Source organism: Pan paniscus, chromosome 20 (genome assembly GCF_029289425.2).
Source record: "Pan paniscus chromosome 20, NHGRI_mPanPan1-v2.0_pri, whole genome shotgun sequence".
Taxonomy (NCBI): Eukaryota; Metazoa; Chordata; class Mammalia; order Primates; family Hominidae; genus Pan; species Pan paniscus.
The window spans coordinates 16,796,248-16,808,349 of record NC_073269.2 but is presented as its reverse complement, the minus strand read 5'-3'; the positions used below and the strand labels follow the sequence as shown (position 1 = coordinate 16,808,349).

Sequence of the window (12,102 nt, the reverse complement as noted above, 5' to 3'; positions counted from 1 at the left end):
CTTTCCTCTCATGTGAAATGTTCAGAAACAGATTTCACTGCAAGCCCTTGAAGAGTTAGGCTATGGTATGAGGGTGGAGGATTTGAGGCCCTGCATCCCATATATTTGGAAAATGCCAGGGGAAAACAGTCTCCCTGGAGATTGTGGAAAAATTTAAATAAAAAACAATGAGACCAAACTGTATGCAGTGTCCGAAGGTCCTACTTAAAGACCCTGAAAGCAAATTTAAATACAACTCTTCAAAATTATTAATTTATAGGGAAACAAAATTTATGCTTAATCAGGCAGAATCCACCAATTAACCTCTGATTACATAACTAGAAAATTTCTACCTAAGTCAGGCCAGGAAAGCTGGCTTATACCTGTAATCCCACCACTTTAGGAGGCCAAGGTGGGCGGACCACTTGAGGACAGGAGTTGGAGACCAGCCTGGCCAACGTGGTAAAACCCCGTGTTTACTAAAAATACAAAAATTAGCCATGTGTGGTGGCACATGCATGTAATCCCAGCTACTTGGGAGGCTGAAGCAGGAGAATTACTTGAACCCAGGAGGCAAAGGCTGCAGTGAACTGAGATGATGTCACTGCACTCCAACCTGGGCCACAGAGTGAGACCCTGTCTCAAAACAAACAAACAAACAAAAACAACAAAGTAATTCAAATATTTAAGCTGGTGGATCTCTATCTTGAAGCAATGCGATCATGGGGTTGAGTCACATGACACACAGCTTTCACATAGCTAGCTGGAACTCTCCTTTCCCTGATTACAGATTCGCCTTCTTTCTTACCTATAGTGTTTTGTAAAATGTTGTAAATGACTGAAGGGAAACAGGAAAGACCCTTTCCCTCTTCACTTTTTTTTAATTTATTTAATATGATTTTTCACAATTGAGATGGCATCTCACTTATGTTGCCCAGGCTGGTCTTGAACTCCTGAGATCAAGCCATCCACCTGCCTCAGCCTCCCAAAGTGCTGGGGTTACAGGTGTGAGCCATCCCACTGCGCCCCTCTTCACTACTGATCTCTGTAGTAGACTAACTTCCCTCTTAACTTTCTCACACAAAGACTTCATGGCTATCACATTGTCTTCAGCTGGAATGTTGAATTCACTCTTTTAAATTGAAAAGGAAATAAAAACCAGCTAGAAAGAAAAGAAAACAAGCGCTGGGAGAAAAAAGCAAACCATAACAAGTTAAGTTGTTAGCCAGGTGCATTGGCTAACGTCTGTGATCGCAGCACTTTTGGAGGCCAAGGAAGCAGGACTGTTTGAGGCCAGGAGCTAGAGACCAGCCTAGGCAACATATCAAGATGCCACCTGCATACAAAAAAAAAAAAAAATCAGCCAGGCGTGCTGGTGGGCGACTGTAGTCTCAGCTACTTGGGAGGCTGAGGTGCTTGAGCCAGGGAGGTCAAGGCTGCAGCAGGCCATGATCGCACCACTGCTCCAGCCTGGGCCACAGAACAAGACATTAGCTCAAAGAAAAAAATAAAATTAAATTATTGTACCTCATACATCAGCCTTCTATGGAAAATGCAATCCTATTATATTTATTTGCCTTTTCCCTATACAAGTGTTAGGGAAGCAGGTGCCTAGGGGAGCCGGAGAAACACCAATTTAAGTTCAGCTCCATCTTGAGACTAACAAGAAACACTCCTTGCCAGTCACAACCCGTGATCATAAAGTTTCCCATGAAGAAAACAGCCTGAAGATGCCTGCAAGTATCCTTACACTCCCACAACAACAGAATGTCCTGATGTCCCAATACCCATAACAATATGTGCTTTCAAGATAATTATAGTTGTTTTAATGCACTTGGGTGCTAAAATGTAAAGGATAGTTTTCTTTAAATCAACAGAGTAATAAATTTTGTGATGCTGTCAGCCCACATGCAGGTAGGCACAGCTTAGTCTAGTCTTTACATAGACAAGATCCCTACCTAAGAAACACTTAGTACATTCCTCCACTTGCTTTATGAGGATGCCCTACTCTGTAACAGAGAATCACTCTCTTCCTTCCTTCCTTCCTTTTTCTTTCTTCCTTCCTTCTTCCTTCCTTCCCTCCCTCCCTTCCTTTCTTTCTTTTCTTTCTTTTCTTTTCTTTTTTTTTTTAATACAGACAGGGTCTTACTGCATTGGCCAGCTGGGTCTTGAACGCTTGCCTCCCGAGTACATGGAACTACAGGTGCAAGCCACCACACCCGGCTAATTTTTGTTATTTTTGGAAAAGATGGGGTTTCCCTATGTTGCCCAGGCTGGTCTCGAACTGCTGACTAGAAGTGATCCTCCTGCCTCGGCCTCCCAATGTGCTTAGAAAACAGATCTAAGCCATCATGCTGGCCCAGAGTAGCTTTCAACAAACTCCCTTCTCACTGCACTTTGTGACTCGTCTTGAATTCTTTCCTGTGTGAGATCCAAGAACTCTCTTGGGGTCTGATCAGGACCTCTTTTCCTGGTAATATAAGAAAGAACTTAACTGCTAATTTTAGAGTACTGAGTCCATTTCTCTGGAGTCTGTTTTTTTTCCTGAATGGGCCATTGCTATCTTTCTGCTTGAATAAACTCTTCAAACTGAAATCTGAACCTTTGAATTATTTCGGGCTGGCAAGTCCAAATAAGGCGACTGCATCTCTGCAACCAATCAAGCATTTATCTGGTTTGTCTCCTCATGTACCTTATAAAAGCCGAGCCTTCAACCTATAAACTAAAAATAAAAACATATCTTCTGGCCTGGCGAGGTGGCTCACATCTGGAATCTCAGCACTTTGGGAGGCCGAGGTGGGTAGGTAACTTGAGGTCAGGAGTTCGAGAACAGCCTGGCCAACATGGTGAAACCCCATCTCTTCTAAAAACACAAAAATTAGGCAGGCGTGGTGGTGCATGTGGGGAAAAGAGAGATCAGATTGTTACTGTGTCTACATAGAAAAGGAAGACATAAGAAACTCCATTTTGGTATGTACTAACAAAAATTGTTCTTCTTTGAGATGCTGTTAATCTGTAACTTTAGCCCCAACCCTGTGCTCACAGAAACCTGTGCTGTATTGAATCAAGGTTTAATGGATTTAGGGCTGTGCAGGACGTGCCTTGTTAACAATATGTTTGTAGGCAGTATGCTTGGTAAAAGTCATCGCCATTCTCCATTCTCGGTTAACCAGGGGCACAGTGCACTGCGGAAAGCCGCAGGGACCTCTGCCCAACAAAGCCTGGGTATTGTCCAAGGTTTTCCCCCACTAAGACAGCCTGATATCCGGCCTCGTGGGAAAGGAAAGACCTTACCATCCCCCAGCCTGACACCCCTAAAGGGTCTGTGCTGAGGAGGAATAGTGAAAGAGGGAGGCCTCTTTGCAGTTGAGATAAGAGGAAGGCTTCTGTCTCCTGCTCGTTCCGGGGAATGGAATGTCTCGGTGTAAAGCCGACCATTCATTCTATTCTGAAATAGGAGAAAACCGCCCTGTGGGAGGCGAGATATGCTGGCAGCAATACTGCTCTGTTACTCTTTGCTACACTGAGATATTTGCATAAAGTGAAACATAAATCTGGCCTACCTGCACATCCAGGCACAGTATCTTTCCTTGAACTTATTCATGATACAGGTTCCTTTGCTCACATGATTCCCTGCTGACCTTCTCCCCACCATCACCCTGTTGTCCTGCCACACTCCCCTCGCCAAGATAGTAAAAATAGTGATCAATAAATACTGAGGGAACTCAGAGACCAGCGCCGGTGCATGTCCTCGCATGTTGAGCGCCGGTCCCCTGGGCCCACTGTTCTTTCCCTATACTTCGTCTCTGTGTCTTATTTCTTTACTCAGTCTCTTGTCTCTACCTGACAAGAAATACCCACAGGGGTGGAGGGGCAGGCCCCCTTCAGGTGCGTGCCTGTAATCCCAGCTACTCGGGAGGCTGAGGCTAGAGAATCGCTTGAATCCGGAAGGTGGAGGTTGCAGTGAGCCGAGATTGAGCCATTGCACTCCAGCCTGAGCGACAGAAGGAGACTGTTTTAAATAAAAACAAAAACAAAGTACCTTCCCAGGTAAGTGAAGTGACCGGCTCTTGGCCAAGGGAACCCCCAAAAAACCCTGAAAATTGAGTGCCTCTGTATGACAGGATGGGAGGTGAGACAGGTCTCCTTATACCCTCTCCCTTTAGGAGTTTACATGCAGCAACTGACGCACATTCATGTAAAAACAGACATTCTCTGACTGGAAAAACAGACTCCTTGTGGCAAGAAGATACCAAATTACAAACAAGACCTAAGGCCGTGCAAGACAAGGGTAAGTCACGCCTTAGAATTCATAAAATCTAGAGAAACAGGACTGTTTTTTGGCTGGGATGGAATCAAGTGGCAGATAACAGACCCCCTTCCTTCAGCATTCCTTCCTACCTCCTCCAAACTTTAGACAAAGCTTCACACTCTCAACCAACTGCCACCTACAGAATCCCTCAACCACCTGTGCCTTCTAACCCCCCTTCCACAGGTCCCGCACTTTCTGTTTTTTGTTTTTGTTTTTGTTTTTGTTTTGAGACAGAGTCTCACTCTGTCGCTGAGGCTGGAGTGCAGTGGCACTGTGTGGGCTCACTGCAACCTCCGTCTCCTGGATTCAAATAATTCTCTTGTCTCAGCCTCCCGAGTAGCTGGGATTACAGGCGTCCACCATCACGCCCGGCTGGTTTCTTTTTTATATTTTTAGTAGAGACGGGGTTTCATCATGTTGGCCAGGCTGGTCTTGAACTCCTGACCTCAGGTGATCCGCCCGCCTTGGCCTCCCAAAGTGGTGGAATTACAGGCGTGAGCCACCGTGCCCGGCCAGGCCCCTCCCTTTCTGCCTAAGGAACTTACACCTTCCAGGCACTAATTCATGATTTTCCCTGCAATTCCTGTCTCTCTAAAATGAATAAAACCAAACTGTCTTGAGCCGCCTCGGGACCACTTACTCCAGGCTGGTTGGGGTTGTGTTTCCCTCGGCCAAGGTCTCTCCTATTCGGCTCCGAATAAACTTCTTTATTTTACATAGTTTGGCTTTTTCCGTTGACAAACCACAAGCCAGGACTGGGTGTGTCTCATTCGTGAATCGCTGTTTGCTCAAATGAACTCTTTGTTAACGTTCCTCAGTTTAATTTTTAACAGGAGAAAAAGTGGACACTGGGGGCCCCACAGACCGCTGCTCCTCCCACGCACGAACCCCACACCCGAGTCGGGATCACCCACATGACCCTCCCGTGGCCCCCGCACAATCTGGGTAGACGCGTGGCTGCGGGCGCGGAGCTGCCCAGAGAGGGCTCTGGAACCGCAGTCGCCGCGCAGAGACGGGACAGGACGCCTGGTGTCCCGGCTACCGGCCCAGCCACACCGAGCAGTCGAGGGGACCGAGGGCCGAGCGGCTCCAGGAGGACTCGGTCCCAGATCCCAAAGTCGCCCGCAGGAAAGCCAGGGTCTCGCCACAGTCGGTTCCGGTCGGTCCAGGCAGCCCCTCCCCCGTCTCACGACACCCGGCCCCAGACACGCACCATTTCCTGGCTTTCAGATGTCCCGGGGTCCTCTCTACACCTCCTGTGACTACAGCAGGGCATAGCGTAGGTGACAGAGTGACAGAAGCCTGGGCAGAGGAACCGGGTCCCTCTCGGGGCTGGAAAGACCGGATCCCAGCCGCAGCCCGCGCAGGGACAAAGGTGAGGGAAGGAATGCGACCCCCTCAGTGTCTGGAGGAACAGCGGGCAGGGACCCGCCACAGTGCCTCTGATTGGATGGAATGCTAGGCCCCGCCCCCCATGTCTGAGTGACAGCGGAAGCCCTGGGTATCGGGCCCTGCAGAGCCAGACAGACGGATTCTGACCACAGCTTCTCTAAGGGCGAGCTCCTTCCTGCACTCTGGTTATTGGATATTTGCATTTCAGCCAAACTTGCTATTGATAGAGGAGAACACTAGCGTCTTGCTCACTCAAGGGACTGTCCCTGCTCCTTCGTTCTGCACGGGGTCACAGGAGTGTGCAGGGAATTTCAGACTCAGTGTCCACAGGAGCCATCTCCTGCCTCAGAGCAGCAGGGGAACCAAGACCAGGCCAGACACGACTGCACCAGGAGGAGAGGCATATGTCTTGGAGCGGGCCGCAACTGGGGATGAGGCATGGCTAAGACTTGCTCTCACACCCCCATCCCCTCTTCACAGTGTGAAAATGCTCCCTCCTTCCAGATCTTCATTTTCACCAGCAGGAAACTCTCTCCAGGGGTTAATTTAAGCTTTTGACCTAAATAAACTGCCAACTTCATGAACCCTTTATCCAGGTGACGCTCCCAAACATTTCTGTCTCTAGCCTGATCTTCACACATTTTCTTTTCTTTTCTTTTCTTTTCTTTTTTTTTTTTTTTTTTTTTGAGACAGAGCCTCGCTCTGTCCCCCCAGGCTGGAGTGCAGTGGCGCAATCTCCACTCACTGCAACCTCTGCTTCCTGGGTTCAAGTGATTCTCCTGCCTCAGCCTCCCTAGCAGCTAGGATTACAGGCACATGCCACCGCGCCTGGCTAATTTTTTGTATTTTTAGTAGAGACAAGGTTTCACCACGTTGACCAGACTGGTCTTGAACTCCTGACCTCAAGTGATCCACCCGCCTCGGCCACCCAAAGTGCTGGGATTACAGGCGTGAGCCACCGCACCCGGCCCACATTTTCTTTATATATATGAATATCTCTGTTGGATATAAAATGCTTTAGGAATAAATTCTTGGTCCCACGAAGTAAAACTAGCACTTAGGGGAAAGTTTAATTTGTTTAGCAAGGCAATTTACTTCTGCAGAAGGGTGCCACTTGTGTCAATCAAGATCACAAGAGCACAGAGAACAAAGGTCACCAGGGGGTTTTTATCCTTAATGCAGTCCTTATCTCTGTGTCACTCCTTCACGGGCTGGGGTTCGATCACACAATCTGAGCTGACCCGACTGGCTACTTGTACATATTTTTCTAAATATAGAAGGAGAGGGGAACGTGAGGCACAGAGATGGAGCGTGTGAGACGTGCAGTTTCGGGGGAACAATGGGTACAGGTAACCAAGGGAACAGATGTGAGTTATTGATTAGAGCTGACGGGAAGGGGGTAGGCTGTTTTACAGTAACTAGGGGCAAGGAGGAACAGGAAAGTTGAGCTTGAGAACAAAAGACAAGGAAGTCAGCAGGCTAAGTCTTTGAAGAGAAACTCAGAGTGGCCAGGCGCGGTGGCTCACGCCAGTAATCCCAGCACTTTGGGAGGCTGAGGCGGGTAGATCACGAGGTCAGGAGATCGAGACCATCCTGGCTAACATGGTGAAACCCCATCTCTACTAAAAAATATGAAAAATTAGCCAGGCGTGGTGGCGGGCACCTGTAGTCCCAGCTACTCGGGAGGCTGAGGCAGGAGAATGGCATGAACCCAGGAGGCAGAGCTTGCAGTGAGCCGAGATCATGCCACTGCACTCCAGCCTGGGTGACAGAGCGAGACCCCGTCTCAAAAAAAAAAAAAAGAAACTCAGAGAAATTTACTGTATGTTACAATTCCTCCCTTTTAATTTTCTTATGATTTTTTCTCTTTAAACTTTTTTAACGTGTTTTGGCTTTGCTGTTTGATTTGATATTTTAAAAGGAAAAGCTTACTTGAACAAGGTGGAGGAGAACTAAGGGAGGTTTCAGTAAATGCTGTTCGTACAATCCTTTGTATTAGCCTATGGATGCATGGTATGACACAACGCCTAACAAGAATAAGTACACCTGTTACGACTGTAAAAGAAATAAGTATTGAGGCTATGATTCTTTATTGACTGAACTACTTTCCTAGCCATCTTGAAATAGGGTCATTGACTCCAGAAGTTTTAGCTAATTCATTGGATAAAGCGGTAAGTCCTTGCAAGGCCTTTGTTATGCTCTCACTGGGGGCAGTGTTGTTTGGGATGAAGGTACAACACTGGGTTTTAATCATAACACAAACTCCACCTTTTTCGGCTAATAACATGTCTGGAGCCATTCTGGTTTTTTTTTTTTTATTTTTTGAGATGGAGTCTCACCCGGTGGCCCAGGCTGGAGTGCAGTGGCACCATCTTGCCTCACTGCAAGCTCTGCCTCCCAGGTTCACGCCATTCTCCTGCCTCAGCCTCCCCAGTGGCTGGGACTACAGTTGCCCGCCACACCCGGATACTTTTTTTGTATTTTTTAGTAGAGACGGGGTTTCACCATGTTAGCCAGGATGGTCTCGATCTCCTGACCTTGTGATCCGCCCACCTCGGCCTCCCAAAGTGCTGGGATTACAGGCGTGAGCCACCGCGCCCAGTCAAGTGATTCTGTTTTCTTAAGCTATTTGGCTAGTAGGCCTTAACTGGTCAGCTGTTGTGTTTGATAAGATCCTTGGTGTAATTCATAAACTGCTGCTAATTATAATAGATGTAATTTATCTAAGCTACATTTTTATTAATAGTTATTCGGGGAAATATGGGTTTAATTCTTGCAGTTATTTGGTCTCAGGTTTTGAACTTGTTAGGCACTCCCCGTGGGACTCTAATGGCCTTTATGTAAACTTGAGAGTCAAAAGACTTATAAGGGGCTTCTCCTATTTTTTGGTGTTGTGGCTTTTCTTTTATTTTGGTTGATGAAATGCCAGTGTGAAAGGGATTGCCAATTGGACAAGAGCACAAGTGCCGCTCCAGTTACTTGGCAGAGTATCCAGTAAAGGTCCACTACAATACCACCATACATCTGCTTGAGGATGACTAAGGGCAGACTGATGGGTAAGTTTTTGGAAGGGCTTAAGCTTATTGCCTCTTGTTAAGCTTCTAAGGAACGCCAGATTCTCCTCTTGTCGTGAGAGACATGAGGTGAAACTGACGTCAGGAGAAGGAAGCTGAATGGCCTTTGGGGGCTGGCCTGCAGGTTGTTGGACTTCGGGATATAGCAGAGAGAGAGCTTGGCATGATTTGTTGCCCCAGGCTGTGGAATTTTGGAAAACAGCTACCATACAGCCTATGCCTGATCGACTGAAGGGCTATCCTAGTGGAAAGGAAACAGTCTGGGCCTCTAGTCTGCCATGCATACAAGCGTAACAATTGCTTTTGTTCAATGTGCAGACGGAATATTGAATCCATTCCAACCAGGCATTTACATCTTGATATCCTGTTTTAATTGCTAGGGTTTGTCTTAAATCTTTTACTTCTACAATATTTACTTTAGTAGTATCATTAGGTAGAAAAGAGGTGGCAGTCTGATTAGAAGAAAGCTTAGAAGGAGAAGAGAAGGAAGGGGTGAAGAGAATGAAGGATTAATAAAACGCATTTCGAAAGATCTTATGAGGTCTGTGCTGGCCAAGTTGGCTCCTGTTCCATAGAAGTGACTTAAAGTAGGTTTAGAGTCAGTAGAGGTGGAAATTTGTATGGGATTACATTGATTATACTGGCAATTGGGGAGGTGCTTTTTTTAGTGAAATGAATGTATGGTTTTAAGGATATACAGCCACCTGCTGATGAGGTCTAGCCTTGATATTTGATTGTCCATAGGACATCATTCTAGCTATGACAGACTTGTTTTCTTATATTTGTTAAGGAACAAGAGTCTTGGTGGGGGGGGGGGCTTTCACCTTAAAGGGGCAGAGATACTTTTCTGAGGCTGAGACTTGTCTTTGACTTTGGAGATCTTTACAGGGTATGACTAGACATAGCATTAAACGTGATAACTTGGGGTGAGTTTGATTGAGTTACATTAATGACAAGGTGGTCAGCATTGGAAGGGGAAAAGAAGAAAGAGTAATAGAATAGATGGAAGAGGTTAAATTTTTCTTAGCTTTAGTTTGAGGGGGTTTTCCCCTGGAATAATGGCCTACGACTTTGGGGGTGGCGGTGCTCTCTTGACTCGGGTGTGATGGGTCTATCCTTTCTCTGCTGTCCAGACTGCAGTTTCAATGGTGGGAAGTGCTAGGCCAGCTCCTCAGGCCAGTGTTGACGCACTGGGAACTCCAGGAGCTGCACCTGTACTGGAAAATTGTGAGTTTTGAGGGAAGAGAAAGTGGAAGATAAACCAAGTATGTAGGAATGTTGGCAGTGGATTGCTTTGAGAGGTAGTTTGGATTAATAGGAAGACAGAAGACATTTGAGTTATGGCACCTAAGTTTCTAGACTTGTTTGGCTAAGGATATACATTTTCATACACATATAAACTTTAACTGTGCTATACATAGCTTGAGGTCTTCAATGGGTCCCCTAATTTAGGTGGGATAGGACTTCTTTCATAAGAGGTTTAAATAACATTTGAGTTCCCTTCAGTGCCTACAGGAGAAACGGCAGCTGGTTCGGATTATCTGATTTGCTAGGTTATTTTCTTAACTCTTGAAAGATAGGATTTTTGGTGCCTGGGGACGTGGAAAATAGCTTTTTTTTTTCTGGTAACTGAAGGTTATTTAACACTTGGGTTATTAACTCTTCATGAACAAGGCTTTGACCTTTATTATTGTCTGAAATTTTCTAAATGTATGAGCCACCATAAAGGTGTATTTAGAATCAATATAGATTAGTATAGATGGTTCCTTTGCAGTTACTTTGAAGCTTGACTAAGTGCAAACAGCTTACAAATTTGGGTAAACTAATTATTAAACAATTTTTAAATTTTATTTCTCTAGGAACTTCTCTATTAATTATTGAACATCTGTTGAATCCTTTTTCCTTTAATCATTTTTGAAGGGGGTTTCTCTTAAGTTTGGCCAGACATTTGTATGGTAATCAGTTAAATCTAAACATGTGTGCTTCCTTTTTAGATTTGGATCTTTCGTTGAGAAACTTGTTAGGTTAAGCAAATTACTAGTAACGTTAAACTATCATTTTTAACAGAATAGCCTCATATTTATACACATGTAATTCTTTTTTGGTGGTACATTTTAACATGGGTGACTTTAAAGAATCAGAGTTCTTTTCTGGTGGATATTTTCACTTTTAACACTGGCCTGACTATAATAAATGCTAGTGGATATATCTGCTGAAAGATTATCTACTTCTTGCTCAGGAAACTTAGCTGCGGGGATGCCAGGCTGCTTGGAGCCATCGCTGAAGCCCCGTATTACTTGGCCTCAGCAAAGTAAGGCAGATATCCTATAATGTAGTTTGCATGGGGCATAGGCTGGGGCCTGGCTCGCGTGTCATGCAGAGCTGCCATCAATACAGTGCCGGGACCTTGGACCAGCCAGTGGGCAGGAGCATGGGCTTTGCCACTGCAGGGGTGCACTATGGGCCAGACAACGCTGACAACATGTTGCGGCAGATCCTTCATGTTGCTAGCCTGGCAAAAGCCATTTGGTGAATTAGGAGCTTGGAGTTCTTTAGGGGAGAGGGACTTAGGCTGGGGAAGAACAGACTTACTGGGCAATGCCTGAGGGGAAGGGTTGGGTATATTAGGTGGGGAATGGTCTAGGGGATCTTGCGAGTTGTTCTTTTTGCTAGGATCCCCCAAGCCCCTTCCTTCACTGTCTTTTTCATTAAAGATGGTTCTATCTTAATAGGGCACATGTACAACTCATTTTCCTCCAAATATTAGTTTTTGACTTGCTCCTTTCAATCCTTGGAGGAGGGGAAAGGACAACTCCTTGCAACTAACATACGGCATAATTTGTTTCTTCTCGGGAGGCAGGTCTTCTACTAGCAACATTTTCTATTAGAAGTTCACAAATCCATCCCTCATTCGACTTAAATTCTGGCCAGAAAACTAAGGGTTCAAGGATTCGTTCTGGAGTCTAAATGGAACAGCAATATTTTACCACTAATTGCTTTTTCTTATGTTTAGTCTTTTCATTATCTTTCTAATGTTTTAACATGAGACCTAGGGGACTATTAGGGGGGATATCTTTGTTGCTAACTTTGTCTTTTTTGCTTGTAATATTTCCTATACTGGGTCCTGGCTAGGCTCAATCCCTCGTGATAGGAATCTCTTGCCTAGGGGGGCTTGCTGTGGCTCAGCCTCTCATATTAAGGATCTCTTGCCTATTTGGGGGGTTCCTTGTGGCTCAACCCCTCATATTAGGGGGTCTTTTGCCTATCCCTCACAGGAAGCGTGGCTAAGGCTCAATTCCACTATCCTTTAGCTCCACCTGCTGGAGGTTCCTTGCACCCTTCTTT

The 12,102-nt window shown here is 45.8% G+C and overlaps 1 protein-coding gene across 6 annotated transcripts in view; it reads right to left on the bottom strand.

Moving 5' to 3' along the window:
• Window positions 1-8,805, bottom strand: part of LOC100986646 (zinc finger protein 69) — a 39,728-nt gene extending 30,923 nt beyond the window's left edge. For 2 of the 6 annotated variants that reach the window (XM_034945049.3, XM_034945050.4), the window contains exon 1: window positions 5,505-8,792. In XM_034945049.3, coding sequence (XP_034800940.2) covers window positions 5,505-5,567 — 63 coding nt within the window. In that variant the 5' untranslated portion in view covers window positions 5,568-8,792. Of the gene's footprint in view, window positions 1-5,504 lie in introns of all 6 variants that reach the window. The other 4 variants (XM_034945047.4, XM_057300612.2, XM_055103637.2 and 1 more) reach the window with 4 other exon arrangements.
• Window positions 8,806-12,102: the final 3,297 nt, after the last annotated feature.